General features: G+C 41.9%; 1 protein-coding gene across 3 annotated transcripts in view; it reads right to left on the bottom strand.

Annotated features, from left to right (window-relative positions):
- EGFL6 (EGF like domain multiple 6) overlaps positions 1 to 20,591 on the bottom strand; it is a 75,218-nt gene that overhangs the window by 35,095 nt on the left and 19,532 nt on the right. For all 3 annotated transcript variants that reach the window (XM_073327946.1, XM_073327955.1, XM_073327963.1), the window contains exons 2-5: positions 14,777 to 14,886; positions 9,672 to 9,764; positions 5,651 to 5,770; positions 3,059 to 3,178 (exon numbers count right to left, since the gene is read on the bottom strand). In XM_073327946.1, the coding sequence (XP_073184047.1) occupies positions 3,059 to 3,178; positions 5,651 to 5,770; positions 9,672 to 9,764; positions 14,777 to 14,886 (443 nt within the window). The remainder of the gene's footprint in view (positions 1 to 3,058; positions 3,179 to 5,650; positions 5,771 to 9,671; positions 9,765 to 14,776; positions 14,887 to 20,591) is intronic.

The raw sequence follows: 20,591 nt of genomic DNA, 5'->3' as shown, positions 1-20,591 counted from the left end.
TCCTTTTTAGTGTTTTAAGATGTATGCTGAATGTACCGAGGTACTTCATAAGCTAAACAAACATATGAAACAATCAAAATGGATGTATGAATAGCTAAAAGAAAGATTTAGGAGAAGCTCTAATTTAGGAGATTTAGGAGAAGCTCTTGTCTGTTGTATTTAAACACATGCTTCCTGACTGTCTGCCTTCAAATACCTCTTAAATAATTAAAACAAATGTTAATAATAAAACTACAATAGGAGGCTGGTTAGAGAATCCTGCTGATACACCCAAAACCAGGACATTTCCAATCACATTCATTTCATTTTCAAGGAAAGAAACACCCATTATGGCATGTTTATGGTTTGGAAGCTGAGCCAAATGTCCATATGGGTTCACTCTATAGCTCATAGAGCGATAAAACACTCAGGACGTACGAAATTTGTGTATGGTGTACTGTTGCAGCTGTGTGTCAAAAGGACAACTCCTATGGTATGTCTCTCCTTAGAAAAAGTGTGTCTAGGTTGACGTGCTTAATTGATCTGTTGCTTGAAAGCTTATGCATGTTTTTTTGCCAATATTGTTAAAATTCATTTCCTGTGTGTTTGACATGTCAAACCTCTCCATGATCCAAAATATTCTTTGGGCTGTAGAGTATATTCCTATAAAATGTATTCCTCAGCAACATCTGAAATTGAATAGCTACTGTATTCCTCTGCTCCTATCAGATATTGCCCGCACAGCTGTTCTTTATAATCTGGATTCCAACCCAAACCATTTGTAGTGTGATCAGATACCATTGTGATAGGGACTGTGTACATGCATGAAATCATCATCATCATCTCTGTCAGAGACATTTTCACAAGTAATACTCTAAGCGCAAAAGGAGGTATTTCTACTGTACTTTTGGGTCAACCACAGAAAATACAGTTTTCTTAGTTATGAGTAGAGCTATGTGAAGTTTTTTTGAATGAAAAGTTTATTCAGCAAAACATGCAGTTGTGGTCAACCTGAAACTATGTGTAAAATTTCACACAAATAATTTCAGCCATTCAGAAAATGGCCAGAGAAGGAGAAGAAAGAGGAGTTGGTGCTGTCGCTCTTGTCTCTTCCCCATCCCTCATAATCTTTGGGCCAGTGGGTAGGGCACTCATCTGAGATGTTGGGGCCCCACGTTTGAATCCCTGCTCTACAACGAAACCAAGATGGACTTTTTCAATTCACCACAAATTCCAAAAAACTTTCAGATTCAGTTCGACCTGAATTAAATTTGTTTTTCAGTTTTTTGGAACTACTACCAAACTGGGGGAAAAAAATCAATCGTTGCCCGGCTCTAATTAGGCGTTTCAATTGGCTAAAGTTGCCTGACTGGAATGGAAGTTACACAAACTCTCTGTGTATTTTTGTGAGATACAGAACTAGTCTTGGAATGCCGAAATTGCAAAGTTTGCAGATGCCTGGTACACCTAAATCTCTTCTGGAAGCTTGCAAATGAACTCGTATGCCTAATGATTTTTGTGGTGTGAAATGAGTACAATGTTCTGAAAATAAGTTTATCTGATAGTCTCAAGCCAGTGGCACAGACATACCTGAAGAAGTTCTTTTGCCCTCCCTTTAAGAGGACATAAGTGTGCAGTTTAAGATTTCTGCTGTGTATCTAGTGCATGCTGTTGACTATGTTCCCTCTTAAAATGAAATAAGTATCCTTAGGGTTACCGTAAGTGAAATAAAATGACCTCTGAATGTACAGATAACCTAACTGAAACAAGTGGTGATCTTCAGACAGAAACAAAGTGGAAGCCTTGCCGTCAGCTCTAAATATGCTGTACAACTAGCAGTGGGCCCCCAGATCCCAACTGTGCGGTCAACTGTGGCTTTGCCATGAGCCCTGTGCATTGTGCATAGTGCAGATGACACTAAACTGGGAGGAGAGGTAGATACGCTGGAGGGTAGGGATAGGATACAGAGGGCCCTAGACAAATTGGAGGATTGGGCCAAAAGAAATCTGATGAGGTTCAACAAGGACAAGTGCAGAGTCTACACTTAGGACGGAAGAATCCCATGCACCGCTACAGACTAGGGACCGAATGGCTCGGCAGCAGTTCTGCAGAAAAGGACCTAGGGGTTACAGTGGACGAGAAGCTGGATATGAGTCAACAGTGTGCCCTTGTTGCCAAGAAGACCAATGGCATTTTGGGGTGTATAAGTAGGGGCATTGCCAGCAGATCGAGGGACGTGATCGTTCCCCTCTATTCGACATTGGTGAGGCCTCATCTGGAGTACTGTGTCCAGTTTTGGGCCCCACACTACAAGAAGGACGTGGAAAAATTGGAAAGAGTCCAGCGGAGGGCAAAAAAAATTGTTAGGGGCCTGGAACACATGACTTATGAGGTGAGGCTGAGGGAACTGGGATTGTTTAGTCTGCGGAAGAGAAGAATGAGGGGGGATTTGATAGCTGCTTTCAACTACCTGAAAGAGGGTTCCAAAGAGGATGGCTCTAGACTGTTCTCAGTGGTAGCAGATGACAGAACAAAGAGTAATGGTCTCAAGTTGCAGTGGGGAGGTTTAGGTTGGATATTAGGAAAATCCTTTTCACTAGGAGGGTGGTGAAACACTGGAATGCATTACCTAGGGTGGTGGTGGAATCTCCTTCCTTAGAAGTTTTTAAGGTCAGGCTTCACAAAGCCCTGGCTGTGATGATTTAGTTGGGGATTGGTCCTGCTTTGAGCAGGGGGTTGGACTAGATGACCTTCTGGGGTCCCTTCCAACCCTGATATTCTATGATTCTATGATTGTTGGGAAGGAGTTTCCTATTTTACCCCTGCACTGTTGGTCATTCGTTAGCAATGAGACTGACCTTTGGATCTTAAGCACACTACTATTCTTTCCTATGTTCTGAAAATAGTAGGGATAATTTCTTTGTCACACACTGAAAACAAGAGGCCCTAACCTTGAGCCTGCGGGGAGGGGTCAGTAGTCCAACCTCATACGGAGTTTTTTAAGATTCAGGACTTCATTCTGAATGGGCTCGGCAGAAAAAAATTGAGAGTAGGAAAAAAAAAATCACGCCACACATACCTATACACATCCTTCCATTTGGTCCCAACTGAAGTCCAGTTGATGGACACAAACACCGCACCTCCTCTTTGACTTCTTCACATCCATACTGGCAGTTCACCATAGCACATGTCCTAGAATCTAAAGACAAAACACACCCTTGTTGGAATCTAGACTGGACAAGACCAATCCTTTTTCCTAAACTAGCTCTGTGTAAATGCCATATACTCAGCTGAACAGAATAATCTTATTCACTGTTCTCAGCATCTGCTCATCACATTGTTTAGTCACTAAAAGAATAATACTCAATGGGTATGTCTGCACAGGAAAAAAACCCACTGTGGTGAACCTCAAAGCATAGGTCAAGTGACTCAGGCTTGCAGGGCTCCCACTGCAGGGCTAAAAATCTCAGTGTAGATGTTCAAACTCAAAAGGTTTCAGAGCCTGGGTTTAAAGCCCAAGCCTCAATGTCTACACTGTTATTTTTAGCCCCACAAGCCCAAGTCACTTGATCTGGGCTCTCAGGTCTTTTTTTCCTCTGTAAACGTACCCAGTAGGTATAAGAGTTACCTAGATGTCTGCCATAAGAGTATAACCATGTTTTTTCTTCCCTCTTGTTTTCTCCTATTCCTCCTTCCTCCTTTCCTGCCCCAACCCCACAGTCGCAATTTCTCACTTCTCTTTTAAATTGTAAGCTGCTTGGGGCAGGAAACTTGTCTTGTTAATTGTCTGCAGAGTGTTATGCTCTACAGAAATGAACAACAATTCTACCCTGAGGAGAAAAAGCTCCCAAAAATAAATGGAAAAGTCTCATTTTTAGCAGTCACTACTATAAATACTTTAAAAGTATTGTTATATGGAGGGTTGAGTGAAATGTCATTAAAGCAACAGTTGTCCTTCATTCAGGATATAACAAAGGAAGCCGTTGAACTTCTTTATGAAATACTATAGCTGAAACAATAGGGGTCACTGCCCAAAACACAGGCCACATGCAAGGCTGGTCAGGAATCTGAACAGTAGGGGCAGAGGAGTTTGACAAGAGCAGAATGTAAATATATGGGGCAGGGTATTGTTTGACGGAGCTCTGTGTATGTGAGAGAGAAGTAGCAGAAACATCACAGAAGCACACAAAGAAGGCAGCAAGGAAATGCCAGGGACAGCAAGAGAAGCTGTGATGTGTTTTCTGTCCCCCACCCCCAACACACACCATGAAAGGGTTACCACGGGCCTGATTTGTTTTGTTAAAACTCTTCATACACGTTACATCAAAAAGAAAACTTGAGTCAGACACCCCCATGCAGGCACTTACTAATAGCAGGCCAACCCAGCCCACGGGTTTACACAATTGTAAAGGCACAAATAAGTGCTAACTCCAAAGATCAAAATGCAAAATATCAAGTACAGCAAAATAAACCAACCAACCATCCATCATCACCTGCTGCCAGACCCTCTTACCCTGCGCCCTTGCGTATGTCCTCCAAAACCTTTCCATTATCTCATTTGACCATAAGCACAAATAAATTTCCCTGTACGCAGGTAGATTGGTCACTGCTACCAGATTCACTGAAGAGAACTGCATACCCCTCAAATCAGTGTGTTCATCAATACATCCCTTTGCAGCATGGGGTGACCCACTACTGTGAACCATAACTGCACTTTGTATTTCTCTGCTATTTCTACCCTGTAGACATGATGCAGGGTGCTACAAAGGACTATATCAAGGAGTAATAGGATAAAATTATGCCTGGGAAAATGGAGGTCAAATATTAGGAAAAGTTTCTTAATGGTGGGATATATTAGTATGAAAGTCTTCCAAACAAGTACTGGGAACACCAGGGCTTGGGTCGTGTCAGACAGAACTAGAGAGAGCACTAGAAAGTAGTTTCTAGGATATTAAATTGACACTTTCACTTTGGGATGGAAAAAGTCCATTCCAAAGTGGAAGAATATGGTTTCCCCGTGTTTTAGGAAGCTTACTGAACACTGAACCTCACTAAAAATTCAGTTTGAATTCTGGACAAAGATTTGTATCTATAGTTTATTGTACTGGGCTCATTCATCCCTAGTCAATAAGGATGTTGGTCCCAGGATATCAGAGAGACAAGGTGAGTGAGGTAATATCTTTTATTGGACCAACTTCTGTTGGTGAAAGAGACAAGCTTTTGAGCTTACATAGGTCTGAAGACGAGCTCTGTGTGAGATCAAAAGTTTGTCTGTCTCATGAACGGAATTTGGTCCAATAAAAGATATTACCAACCTCACCCACCTTCTCTCTCTAATATGGTGCATTAGCAGAGTTGTGGACAGAGGCTATGCAAGCTACCCTACATTTGAACTAACCCTGTAGAACTGTCTAAGGCTTTCATTTTTAAGGACTAACATTCCCCTAAAAACACAACTGTACCCTAGATTAGTTTAATCTATCCCTTTAAAAATACTGCCACAGGATAGCACATCCTTTAGTGCTGACAGTACTAGGAATCTGAGGGATATACCCTGTCACAGATAAACTAGCTGCCAGTCATCCTTACACAGGAGTCATTTTTGATAAAATATTGATTGGATAATCTGTGTATCTAAATTACTGCCTGTCCTGGGATATGTGTTACTTACTTGCACATGTGCCATCTGGCATGAGCATGTAGCCATTGAGACAATAACACTTGTAGCTGCCATGGGTGTTCATACATCTATGCTCACAGGGACGTGGTTTCAATCCACATTCATTTGTATCTGCAGAAATAATTTGAAAGAAATGAGTGCAGGGATTTTTATTATTTTAAATATACGGTTATAATGTTGCTTCATGCCTAAAATCCCCCAAAGTAAAAGCCCTGGGATAGAAAATGAGCCAACCCTTTGCAAGAAAGGAATTCAGCAGACCATCTGCCTAAGTGAGTACTATAAAAACTAGCAAGGAGAGCCGGCTGCACCTGACAGACTGCAGTGCAACCTCTGGCAGACCGCAAGGGGAGAGAGGAGAGAGAACAGCAATTACAATATTTGCTAACAGCAGGATTTTTATTATTCTAGCTAGAGACTTTAGTCCCCCATCTGACATTCATATGAAAAAAATAAATAAATTAAAAAAGCGAAAACAAGTCAGTCACACAGCATGGGGAAAAAGACTACAAAGATTTCATGCGCCAAGCATCAGCTGTGATGTCATGGCAAGAGTGAATCATTACAGAGGGCAGAGTTGATCATATGTTAAGAATTGTCTTTTTTTTTTTTTAAAGGAAACTCACACAGCTGAATTCTTTACCAATCTTCAAAATTCTATTCTCAAAACCCAACCTGTCAATAAAATCTGAAAAGCAGCAGCGTAGCTGAGGGTAAACAGAGTTTACCCACTTCTTATTTAGGGAATATGGGGTTTAGGTTAGTTGACCCACTTTTTTAAAAAAAACAAAAACTACTCCTGAAAAGGGCAAGAAACAAACAATATTATTTTTAATTGCTCAGGAACCAGCTTTTGTAGAAAAGGAAATCACCTCGCTGAATCTAATTTGCCTGGAGTGAAACACAGTCCTGACAATGGAGGCTACACTCCTGTTATATGTAAACAGTATCTGCATTTGCAACTTTCAGAAACTGTTTGGCAACCGCCCCTCTTTCACTATTTTGAAACCTGTTTATCAAATACTCAAGAGTTCATTAACAAAAAACATCACTGCACATAGTCCATATACCATGTGTTTAATGATACAGTAATGCGATTTCAATAAAGACGAATCTCAGAGGGCTAAGTGGGCTCAGTTCCAGTTCTAATGGTCTCAGCATCTGTTCATGTGTCAGTGTGGCCTGCAGGCCAGAGGAAAATCTCCAGGCCACAAAGAGCAAACAGTCTGGTAGTGATATGCCTGCAAAAGTATTTGTCAAGAGCCCATTCCAACAGAAAGAGGAAACATGATGTTACTAAAAATGTTGTTGTTTTTCATACATTTTAGAGACACACCAATTTGGAAATTACAACTGAAAGTTTTGTAGCTACTACAGTTCCATGTAACAGCCAAGATTACTGTAACAAAGATGAGCAGAATTTTATTTATTCAACTAGACAATGGAAACATTTTTCAAAATTACCAAAGTGACTTAGAAGCCTAAGTCCTATTGCCATTCAATGATTCTTAGCCTCTTATGAAGAATGGGACTTAGGTGCTTTTGAAATTTTTACCCATTGTGTATAGTCAATTTCACCATTTTCTCTTTAGAGTCAGTCAGTTAGTTTTTCCCTTGCTGAAAATTCCTTATAAATAATTCAACATGGAAGAAGAAAAATTAAAGGGCTTTTCTGAAGGGTTTTTCTAATAGCACCCTTCAAATAATGTTCTGAAGTTATCTCAGAAATTGGACTGATTAATTTTTTTTACAAATGGTTAATATTCAAAATTGACAGTGTCCTTTTAATCTGATTGCTTAACATTTTAAAGCAGAGTCTAAAAACACTGTGAAAAACTAACATATATTGTCTCTTCAAAATTTTCAAAGGCTGCCTTGTAAACTTATGAAGCCAAAACTATTCACTCAAGTTTCTGAATGTACAAGTTTGGATGTCCTAATTTCAGAGTTCTCAAAAATTCAAATTAGCATATACAAACAAAGGGCATTTACCCATGTAAATTGTGAAGAGTCTATCAATTCAGTTTGGAAGAAAAACTTGTGTTCAAGAAACTGGAGTGGGATTTCTGGGTTCAATTCCTGGTTTTTATGAGAAGTTCATGTGTGTCCTTGGGGAAGTCTCTAATCACTCTGCATCTCATTTCTCCATCCATAAAATGGGGAAGATAATTTATTTAAATAGTAAGATGCCTATACAAGACTCTAGGTGCCCTAACCTATACTACAATAAAATTTGAACAGCATGAAAATAATTTTGAACAGGAACTCAGCAAGCCTACCATCTAGAGAACTCATTTCCACCCCTTAATTGTAGTGGGAAGCACGCTCTCAGCCCTGTCCCCAAATCCTCTCAAACATATGTCTTTTGAAGTGTGCCTGGAAGATCAACACATATGGGCTATTTTGGATTAGTAGGGATGCAAATTTATAATGCTTCCTTTCTTTCATGTCTACTCTGGCTATAAACTCTCTGTGATTATTTTTTTTACTATGCTTAAGCACTGTGCCTAGCAAAATGGGATCTTGATCAAGACCTTTTGGCACTACTGTACTATAAATAGAGTTGCCAACTTTCTAATGGCACAAAACCGAACACCCTTGCCCCGCCCCTTCTCTGAGGCCCTGTCCCTGCTTATTCCATTCCCCCTCCCTCTGTCGCTTGCTCTCCCCCACCCTCACTCACTTTCACCGGGCTGGGGTAGGGGTGTGGAAGGGCGGTGACGGCTCTGGCTGGGGCTGCAAACTCTGGGGTAGGGCCGGGAATGAGGGGTTTGGGGTGTGGAAGAGGGCTCCAGGCAGGGGCAGTGGGCTCTGGGTGTGGCTAGAAATGAGGGGTTCAGGCTGTGGCAGAGAACTCCAGACTGTGTCAGGGGGTTGGGCTGCAGGGGAGGGGGAGGACTCTGGCTGGGGTGCAGGCTCTGAGTGTGGGGCCAGGGTTAAGAGATTTGGGGTGCAGGACGGGGCTCAGGGCTGGGGCAGGGTGTTGGGGGTGTGCAGGGTCCCGGCGATGCTTACTGTGACTCCCAGGAAGCAGTTGCCAGGTCCCTGCAGCCCCTAGGTTCCCGGCCAATGGGAGCTGCGGAGCCGACACTTGGGGTGGGGGCAGCGCATGGAGCCTCCCTGGCAGCCCATGCACCTAAGGGCCACAAGGACCTCGGGGCCACTCCGGGAGCTGTAGGGAGCCTACTTTAGCCCCGGGCCTCTGCTGTGCCACCGACTGGTCCATTAGAAGTCCGACCAGAGCCGCCAGGGTCCCTTTTCAACTGGGCGTTCCGGTCGAAAACCGGACGCCTGGCAACCCCAACTATAAACAATACAAAAACTGTTTGCATACATCCGATATTCTGAGTGAGCAAAAATATAGGGTCAGCCAACAATGCACACCCCAAATCCTGGCTGCATAAGCAGAAGAAAGGAAATGTACAGGATGGGTTCAGAACACTGAACACTTGTTCTTCAGTATCTTTACAGTATATAAAAACGTACTTAAAGTGGAAGCATGGTCCAATGGCTTGGGCACAAGCCTAGGACCTGGGAAACCTAGGTTCAATTCCTTACTCTGCCATAGCTGTCCTAACATACCTTGGGCAAGTCACTTAGCTGCTCTATGCCTCCGGTCCCCCTCTGTACAATGGAACGAGTGGCACTGCCCTGTCTTACAGGAGTACCGTCAGTATAAATAAATGAAAGATTGTAAGGCACTCACAGATACTAAAGCAATGGGGGCCATGTAAGTACTGTAGCTATATTAGTACACTATCTAGAAGAAAGATGCTTGTTGAGGGAACAGATAAGTGGAATGTTTTCATTGAAGACTACCTATCTGTTTTAGTTTCCATATTTATCATTTAATCATCCATGACAATTCAGAATTCCTAAGTCAGTTAAGCTGTAGCTGCAAAGAAATGGCTGAGGTCCCCCCCGCACACACAAACTTTTCCACAGGGAGCTGAAGACAAGGAGATAGACTGTCAAAGGCTCGTTTTGGAAAAGAACTATAGTTTGTACAAACCTTGACTGCAGGTTTTCCCTGTGAATCCAGGAAAACATTTGCATTTGTTTGGCCCCACACACTCGCCATACTTGCACCCATGTTCACAGGTGGCTGGAGGGCAAAACAGAGAGAAATTAAAGGCGTTGTTGCTGGAAGGTAGAGACATTTCTGCATTACAAGAGAACCTAGCATGAACTAAAGTTGTCAAAGTGTTTCATCTGCATTACTCCATCATAACCAGAGGACATTTTAATTGAACAGGACAAAACTCAAGGCAGCACAGGTAGCTTGCTCTGTCTACACTAGTAATTTTTTGTTGAGCAGGGAGCAGGAGGAAGATGCTGGCTAAGTATGAGTATGGGAGGGAAAAGAAGGAATTTGGCATTGATTTGGAGCAGAAGAGAGTAGTGTTGCTGGGAGAAGAGGGTTGATGCGGGCAGGGGCTTTGGGGTTGAAGGGAAAGGAAGGGGAGATGGTGCTGCCATTGGCTTACGAAGAGCTGGATGCACTGAAAGGAATTTCATAGCTTTCTTCCTTCGTTCCCTCCAGAACAATCCCCTCACGTTCTTTCCCCCTGCCAAAAATGGGGTTGCATCAGTAAGAAGCTGCATCAGTTTCCTCTTAGGACCTTCCTTATTCCTCTGCACAATGGAGCTTGACTGTAGGAGAGTGTGGAGCCACTGGACGAATAGAGCTGCAGTCTAAGGCAGCTGCCAGGGTTCTGCTAGATCACAGCACACAGCTCATCCATTCAACGAGTTTACTTGCTGAAGGGTTCATGTTTAGCTATTCCACCTGGAAGCAGGCAGGGCACACCCTGACTGTTCTGTAGAAGCAATGCACACATTGCTCTATCCAAGGACAAGGGCTAGATATGAACCATGAGAACTTGATTGTTGGGACAGCAACTGTGGGAAGCTTTCTTAGCCTGGGCTCAAGGCCTGAGAACCAGGATTGTAGTAGATAAAGGATGGTAAATAAGTATATTAATCAACGTCATACATTCCTTTGTGTATCTTTTTGCGGTAGCAGTGTGTAATGCTTAGGGGGGAGAAATATAATAAAAGGAGAAGGTGGAAGGCGGGGGGGCAGAACAGCCCATCTCAGCTGACCAGCCTGCTTGCTTGCATAAAGCTGTGTTCTGTCTCATCATTGAACCGCCACAACTTGCTGTCAGGGAGCAGGTGAATGGAAATATGTAAGGCTGGTAGAAGCTTGGAAATTTGGAACTAAAACGTGCATCCTCTCAAAAAAAAATCTCAAACTCATCTGTATTCGTTCATTATCACGAGTGTTCGTAAGTGCTGAGATATATTTAGCATTTTAAAACCCAAGATTCAGTTGTAATGTCTATTATTTATAATGCATAGGTCTGAGCGGTTCTCCCTTTTCCTCTGAATTCCCCCTCACTGTCCTTTGTCCATGCCTCTTCCTTCCTTAATTTTCTACCCACTCTGGCGTTCCACTTATGAACGTTTCCAGAGAGGCTTTATCTCTATCAAATACTGTTGAATTGTCTTCTTTTCTAAGCCATTCTAGAGCAGCTTCAGGTTACTGTAGATAAGAAGGGTCAGACTCTCTGCCAGTTGACTTAGACCCCATGCAGTTCCCTTGGAAATCAATCAGATTGCATAGAGATTGAACTGGCACAGAATTTTCCTGATGTGTCTGAATGCTTTCTAATTATGGGGTCTGACATGCCACCTGAGAATTGCACTGACTGTCTGACACCATGTCCATGTAGCATAACAGCTTTCTGTATACAGTAGTAAGATGTTTAACATCTAATGATAAAGCACACACAGTATCTAAAGTCTTCCCATATAGTATGAACATACTGGAGAAACTAATGATGTCAAGACAGCTTCAAATACACTTGTGCATCCTGGTATGCAAGAGAGCAAAAATTAGCCCTGGATTCTAAATTACTAACTAAATGCTTTATTATGTCTTTGGACTGGGCAGTTGTATGTCCCATCCCACACTGAGGGTTACATTTTTCTTTTAAAAGAATACCAAACAATTTGGCTAGATTTACTGGCAGGGGAAATTTAAAATTACTCCTTCCATCAGCAAGATCCTCCACACAAGATTGACTCACTCTAAGGAAGGTCAGGCCAAATAGCTCTCTCTCCTGCCAGGAACTTCATAGAAGCTCCCAGGGAGGAATGTGTGTGTGTGAAGCCATCAGAGACTCAGGAGCACATCTAGTCCATACTCTAAGTGCTCTCTTCCTGTTGGGGGGGTGCAGATGCGGATTTGTGTAAAAATAAAACCAAAAACCTTTGCTTTGTCCTGTTCAAGGTGGAATATTGCCTACCCAATTCAGTGCCCCCAACCTACTTTCTCGATTCACCTCTGGATTCTAGTCTCATCTTCATCTATAACCTTGCCTCTGGCTTGTGCATGGTGGTTACTAAGTTGTGCTTTATATCTTTTGCTCTGAAGCGGTTTCTTTTTGGAGAAACATGAAGTGCACTGGAGCGGATTATAAATTACGATACCTCTTCCACCTGTTAAGCCTGAACATATTTATGAGTTTAAGCTTTTTAATTCACAACCCATTACGTTATTAGCCAGTAGGTGGGTGCCCTTCGTTCTAATACTTCCAGATGTTCTGAGGGCTTGGCAGTTCTTTAAAAAAACCTGCTCACATGAGCAGGAAATTCAGTGTGATTACTAACATCAGTAAGGTTTCAGAGTAGCAGCCGTGTTAGTCTGTATCCGCAAAAAGAAAAGGAGTACCTGTGGCACCTTAAAGACTAACAAATTTATTTGAGCATAAGCTTTCGTGAGCTACAGCTCACTTCATTTGTTAGTCTCTAAGGTGCCACAAGTACTCCTTTTCTTTTAACACCAGTAAGTGCTACACAGCATGCAAAAGACTTAATGAACCAGTACTTTAAACTATACCCAGACTACAATGGTTTGTAATATTGCAATAACCATTATGGCTTAATTTTCAGTGCATTCAATACACTGGATTGCAGAACTGGAAAACTGCCATCTTGATATTTTTGGTATCCATGAACTAGTGGGTTGTAAGAATGTCAGCTTTTGCTTTTCAAGAGCTAGATCTCTCCAATCTCCCTATTTGCTAAAACAATAAAAAGTAAGAGCAAAAATTTCTAAATTTCTAAAGCTAAATTGAAGTGTGTCTTCAATGTTCAGCACCTAAAGTCTTGTTTACCTTGTTTTTTTCCCCACAGAGGTTTTGAGCACTAGACTACTTAGGTGCCTAAATAAGATTTAGATGCCTAACTTTGGACACCCATCTTTGCAAAATTTGGCTTAAACTAATACTGGTGCTCAGGACAGTGGTTATGAGTAGTCTGGGGGATGTGGCTTTTTATTTGGTAATTCAGGACTTAATTGATTTGTCACAAGTCTGTTGTGAAACACTTATTTCCCCAGTGCTTTACAAGTTTCTTATACTGCTACAGAACTGTTATTTTATTTTCAGGGGAGCTCATAAAATGGTATTTAGAGCATTGTATCCTGTACACGAGATACCCAAAAATATTTTACAAAAGCAGATATTCTCCAATATGACATATTTTCTTTTTTAAATGTAAGGCCTAATCATGCAATGCATAGATACAAGTAACTCCTGCTGAAGTCAGTAGGATATTGTTGTTGTTGGTTATTTGCATTACCGTAGCACCTAGAAACCCTGGAGATCTTGTCCCAATTCTCTTGTGTACCTATATTGCCAGTTAAAACACATAGGAAAGCCACAATTTAGAATTTGCCAGAATTAGCACAATGGAATTTAGGTATCTTTATGAAGTTCTTTAAAAATTTGTTGAACATTTATTAAATGTATTAATCCTTTGCATTTAAATCATCTCTTACCTCAAATTAATGAAGAATTTCACCACACCGTACCTAAACTGACATAAACCCTGAATGAACAGTTGCACACTGTGAAATCAAATGAATATTAAAAAAATCCTCGCCTAGAGCGAGGAGCTACTGCATCTTTATTTACAGTTTAGATTTACATTGTGGTTGACTCAAACCAGAAATCTGCCAGGCGAAGAATTTCAAGAACTTGTGAAAACTGGACACGAACAGGAGGTCATCTGAGCGCTTTTGGGGGGGGAACGTGACGAGCTGCATTTGCTCATCCAAATTACTTTTGCATATTGCTATATTTACCTCTGTGTATTCTTTAACACCAGAACTAGGGTTATACAAACAATGTAAAATTACTAAGTAATCCCTTTGCTCAAGCTTTTTTTTTTTTTTTAAAAAACTGGCATTGCTATCTGAAAAGATTATTAATACAATTATAAGGAGAAAAGGCTTTTGGGTATCACTCCCTTTTCGATAGCAGTCCACTGATTTTTACCAATTATACACTGAACTTTTATTAAACTTCAACAGATAGTCAGCGCTAAGTTTATCGGCACAGCAGATGGAGCAGCTGAGAAATTGCCTCCTCCTAAAGTCCAACATTTTACAAGTTCATTGTGCTTTGCCTAAATACAGCTGGGGAGAGATTTCATATTACCCTCTCCCTAGCATTTGTATGCCCTTAACAGATTGGAAGTTTTTTAAAAACCATTGGTCTTTCATTAAACCAGCTCCCCAGGGACCAGAATACTGGCTGGCAACATAAGTTACATTCAGATGAACTTGTTGCTTGAATTTTATTCAGTTTTTAGAAGGGTGAAAACTATTTCTTCCCAGAGAATCTGAAGATAAAGGCTGCTACTTAATGAAAAGCATCTGTCTGTAAATATCGCTTTAGCGACTACAGTCTGCATTTCTGATTTTTTGGATTTTGTTATAATTTTCTATGGCTATCTTGATCCAGGCATTCTCCAGTTCTTATCTTTCAGTTTGTTATGCAGAAGGTCAGGCCAGATAATTCTAATGGTCCCTTCTGGCCTTAAAAAGTTATGAATCTATTTTACTGAGTGCCTTTGTCTATCCAATTCTGCATTTTTAAAGGGATTCCCTCTAAAACTCAAAACTCATTTTCTTCATGCTCCTACAGTATATTGACTCCTCACCGGTTCTGCTTCCTATAACCTCTGGGGGGCCCATAAGGAGCCACATTATTAAAAGCTAAGCACACAGTCATGAAGATGTCAATGGTTATTTGCTAATGTTACCTTCGCAGTGCCCTTTGTTCTTTCTCCAGCCATAGCAGCACTCGAGCTTAGAACCGTAGCGACAAACCCCAGGCTGGCTCACACTCATCGGCTGCCTGTGACCTCTTGAGCTGTGCACGAAGCATAATATTAGCTGCAGCAGAGGAACACATTTTAATCTACCATCACACTGCCTCCTTTGCACGTTTTAATCGAACGTCGCCCACCACCACACATTTTAACGTTGCTGACGTGCGTCACTGAAGCAGTCAGCAGGGTTCATTGAAGGGATGCTAAGTAGGTGATTCGAGGGTTTTCAAACTGTAACTAACTTACAACTTTTCTATTAAAATTGCAAAGTAGGAAATAGGGCCAGATCCTCAGCTCGCACAAGTCAATGTAGCTTCACTGGAGTCAATGGGATGACTCCATTTTGCACCGGATGAGGAAATGGGCCACTGTGACTAATTCTACAATGCTAATGACCAAATTACAGTACTAATGGAAAATCAGTGCTGCATAACTTCTGAGGTGGTTACCATGCAGTGGCAGATGACATGATGGGTTTGGGGTCCCTCTCCTGCCCATTAACCTCCCCCCAGCCCATCTGTTTTTCCTCCTCCAACTCTCGGTCCATAAGGTCTTCGGCCATTCAGCCACCTATGCATGAAACTCCCTCCACGACCTGAAATCCCATGTGTCCATCCCCTTCTCCACGCCCCTCCTTAGTACACTCCTTTGACAAAGTCTACAAATATTTGGTCCTTCCTCAGAGAAAATGTTGCCTCCTTAGAGAGAGTTCAGTAGCTGGAATTTCCAGGTAAATGTGTGGGGTATTTTCAGGGCAATGTGTGGGAACATATAAGTCCTACACTGAAAATAAGACTCATGAATTTTTGTCCTTCCTCTGATAATATATTAACGTCACCACTTCATCTCCTGATGATAGTGTCATTAAGGCCGGTCACCCTGTATTGAGCTGTAATATAACTTTTATTGGAGCAACTATGGAGTTACAATGCTCATTACAGATTGCTAAGGCTCTCATCCCCACAGGAACCATTCACATAAATTAAGAGAAAAAGAATAGTTCCAAAGATAGGGAATGATATTTCCCTCAGCAAAACTGCCTTCTGAAATAGAACTGTCACCAGAGGCAGGCCAGCCAGGAGACAGGTCACCAGAAGGAATCCAAGAGCTCATAGTTATTGGAGAGCCTAAACAAAACGTTGCATCTCACCCTGCATGGGGCAAGACTTAGGGGTCTGATGGAGCTCTGTAAGGTCTATTCTATATAGGTTTTTATTACACGCTCACCACTATAGTATCTGAGTGCCTTCCAGCAGTGCATTAAGGCACGTGACACATCTGTCATGTGGTGTTTATTCTCTCATTCCTCTCCCCAAAGGAAGAAGCGTGTGCAGTGAAGTGTCTTTGTCTGGTAGGGTGTGTCTTAAAATATAAATATATCTGTTGCTATAGGTTTTTTAGAAAAGGCATGTCTTGCTGGTCCTTCGTTCTTGGAAGGTCATGTCAGGTTTCATTGAAGCCTGCTACCATAATGGCAGTAGATGGTACTGTAACCCACACACCTCCTGGGTGTGGTGTTCTGTCCCCTCTAATGGCACCGAGACCATTTAGAAATTAATGAGTCTGCTACAACATTAGCTAAGGGCACTGTAGCTTTCAGTTCATGCAGTAGAGGCTCAAGCACTAAGCTTCAGAGATCCCAGGTTCAATCCCGCCCACCAATGAGTGGGGGCTGTTGGTGTTACAGTACCACCTGTGGCTGGCAGACACCATTAACTTTACAAATGCATGTTAAGGTTTCTGATGTCATTTCAATAGTCAGTTCATGATTCCTAGACTCTGAATTTGGGGCTATTTGATTTTTATTCAAAAAACTTTGCCTTTCCCTTTCTTTAACAAACAAACATTGCTTTGTAAAGCTCAAGGGGCAGATGCTGAGCCAGTGTACATCAGCACAGTTCCATAGACTTCAATGACGTTCTGTGCCTTAAAATTGAGGGAAGGCTTTTTATGCTGCTCAGATTGAAAGAAATCCTGTTGGACGTGTATTTTCTTTAAAAATCATTCTACATATGGCTGAAAAGCTTTCTGTTGGGAAAGGGTCTTGAAAACACACCTGAGTCCATTTTGCCCATGTAGACAAATGATACTACACCAAAGTCATCTGCAGGAGTCAGGAATCTCATGTGTGATATGAAGAAATTAATTCACAAACCATTAATTCAGTACAAGAATCTAATGGTTTTTGAGGTAACTGTGAGTAACTGCACTCTGTATTACCATTCTTATATAAAATCCCCTGGATGTACCATGGCTTGATATTGCAGAAACTGCAGATAAAAAAAGATTACATTTTCCACTAAATTTTTTTCAACATTTTTGTGGCTATCAGTTCCCAGAAGATGAACATATTTCACTAAACAAATTTTTGATTTGACAACACTAAAGATAAAATTTATCCAGACCATCCTGCCTCTTTAAGGACATGACAGAATACTCAGTTGGTGAGGGGGGGTTTAGCTGTCTGGCCATGGATTTTGTTAAGAGCGATCCAGCTCTAGTCTTCAATATCAGTCCATATCTATGGATTCCTCCTTGGAATGGAAAAACGTAGGCATTGCTACAGAAGATCAGGCCTCTTCCCCACTGTGGTCAGTACCAGAGGCTTCACAGGAGGTGCAAGAAATCCAGGAGAACACAGGTACGGGATCACCTGTCCCTAGAGGAGCTTTTTCACCATTCCCCCATCAATCAGATCTGTCCCCATTATTGGATGATACCTTGAAGCATAAGAGTTTATATCCTTGCCAAACTTGAAGAAATATAGTAAATCCATCTCAGTCTCCATTTGCTCTAGAGTACCGCAAGCACCATTCTGTCCACGTCACCAAGAGACATGTCTCAACTCATCCCTCTCCTTTGAGATACACTAGGATCAATGACGAATTTAAAGCTGCAGCATTAAAGACCTGAACTGCTGAGGAATAAACCTTTTGCCATTCAGCAGTGAGCCTTTCACCCCCAGATCACAAGCTTCATTGTGAACAAATGCCCTAATATAATCAATGTTCTTTGTTTGTTTTTTTAATTGGAAGGCCTAGCTACTCTGAGCCTTTGAATTGCAGTGACAGTATTTCATGCAAGACTTCAGACCTAACAGAACAAATCAGCAAATATTCCAATGATCTCACTTCTGGATGCAGCTAAGCCAACCTCTTTCCAAAGGAGCCATTAATTTTAGTGGCCTGACAGGAGAGGCTCCAGGCCTATTTTTCTGAAGTGCTGAGGACTCAGAACTCCCACTGAAGCTAACAGGAGCTGTTCATGCTCAACATTTTTGGTAACAGGCCACAATCTTTCCTGAGAGCTGCACCAACCCTGGAAGTGTCCAAAACTGGAGAACACTTTTGGTCAAGTGACGTGTAAGCCTTTGGTGATACTAAAAGATAATGACTGGAAGATCAATTAAAACCAGAAGACCAAAAGTAAGATGTAGTATATATTTGAATTTGAAATAAAGGGGAGTAGAAAATTATCAAAATGAAGAATAAATAAGGAAAGCAGAGGAGCAAGACTCTATTTCCATGGTTGCACGAAGGGCCGCATCCTATCACCAGCTCCAAAGTGATGCATTTCCTCACAGAGTTCTTTCTTCTTTATTGCAGCTGTAAAGTTTGACAATCAAGGCTGTTTCCAACCATTTTTAATTACTTGTTTCAACCTGGTCAGTCTCAACTAAAACAAAACAATAAATGCAGATGTTCAGAAAGCTTCTCCATTGTGCAGCTGTTGTTAGAAAGTTAAAAGGCAGAAAAATGGTACATGTTCGTGGATAGGAGGTAACACAGCCTAATTCTCACTGACACTGAAGTCTTTTGACACTCCTCTGGCATTGGAAAGAAGCATTAAAGTAACATAAAGGCTTGGCTACACTTGCAGATGTAGAGCGCTGGGAGTTAAACCAGTCTTTGGAGACTGCAGCAGGGAAAACACTGCCGTGTGTTTACACTGTCAGCAGCAAGCACACTGGCATGGCCACATTAGCAGCTCTTGCAACGCCACAAAGAGCAGTGCATTGAGGAGCTAACCCAGTGTGCAAGAGGCTGCAACGTGCTTGTCAAATGAGGGGTGGAGGGTGGAGTGTGATAGGGAGTGTGTATGTCGGGGGAAAGAGTGTTTTGGGGGGCTGAGAGTGTGTCAGCATGCTGTCTTGTAAGTTCAGACAGCAGCAGACTCCCCTCCCTCCATCCCCTCCCCCTCACAACAGCAGCAATCTACAGTAATGGTTTGCTTTGTCCCAGAGCAGATACACATGCTGGCTGTCAGAAATGGAGCTTTGAAAGGGGATATCCGCATGCCTACAGCTGATTTCAAAACAATGACAAGAGTGGCCACTCGACGTCAGGGGATTATGGGACATTTCTGGAGGCCAATCATAGTGCAGTAATGCAACATGTCATCCACACTGACACCCGGGCGTTTCAGCCGGGGCGCAGCAAGCTTTATGCTTCTTGTGGAGGTGGATTACCAGGAGCATTCCAGCTGCAGAGTCCAGGCGCTCTACGTGCCTTGCCAGCATGGACACCTCAGGAGTTAGGGCACCCGGGACTGCTTTAATGTGCTCTAACTTGCAAGTGTAGCCAAGACCTAAATGTAGGTAATATACACCTTAAGGCGCCTGCTCCATTTGCACTTTACAGAGTAGTGTAAAAACCCATAGGGTAGTTGAGAATCAGGCCCACTGTGCTGCTAATAGAGGAAGCACATAGCCAGGAAGGCATTAGAAGAAAGACATATCAAGTGGAACATGGGAAACATTAGGAATGTTTGCAGAAGTGTTGATTAAATGCAACTCTCTCATTATTTCACACAGAGTGATGTACTCAACACTTCTCAAAGCCAGGCCTATGCGCTCAGAGGTGAATCTGTATCTTGCCATTCATTTCCTTATTCTTCCTTTTTCCATGGATATGCCTTCTGGGTTTAGCGTAGCCCACAGTTTCCATGGCCTTCTGCGTCCATATAATCTCCACAACCATATGGCCCCCCGTTACCATAGAACCCCTTCTACCTGAATGGGCCCATAACCATATAATCCTCCATAACACATGGGCCCCATAACCACCTCTGATATCAGTTGCTCTGGAGGATTCCATTATGCTTTCCTAAGGGAAAGAGCTGAGAATTGGTCCTGGAGAGATCATGACAGCCGGCAGTGGTCGGATCAGCATTAGGGAGTCAAGACACTGCCTTATATATGGCTTGTTGCAGTGGTCCACACATGCTTTGTGGAATATTATCTCACATGTTTGCAAAGCAAGACATCTTTCCGCAGTGGAGATAAATTTGAACACAGCAGGCAAGATAGTAAACTTCAGGTACACGGGCAGTGGAACAAAAATGTTAATAATAAGCTCCTATTGCAATTGAGGTCACAGAGACCCAAAGAGAGACCCAACCAGCAATTGTGAATCCTTGTTATTCTTTCCTAAAAAATCCTGTCTCTAAAAAGTAGAAATTTTATATATTTATATCACTAATGCTTGGGATTTCCGGTCAATTTAAAAAAATTGAAGAACATTGCTGGGATAGCATTAATAATGCTAACTTCCTTATTAGGACATATTCTCTACTTACAAATGAGTTCAGCCCAGCATCAGAATGTGGTGCTTTGGTTTGTAAACCTTAGTGAGGCACCAATACTTATTGATAACTAAACAAAAGTTTTTTAAAAAAATCAAAACAAAATACTAAACACCACTTCTTCAGCTGGTGTAAATCTACACTGTTCCACTGGAGCTACACT

The sequence above is a fragment of the Lepidochelys kempii genome, chromosome 1, assembly GCF_965140265.1.
Source record: "Lepidochelys kempii isolate rLepKem1 chromosome 1, rLepKem1.hap2, whole genome shotgun sequence".
Classification (NCBI taxonomy): Eukaryota; Metazoa; Chordata; order Testudines; family Cheloniidae; genus Lepidochelys; species Lepidochelys kempii.
Note: the sequence above shows the minus strand (reverse complement) of the source record. Positions and strands in the feature narration are given on the sequence as shown.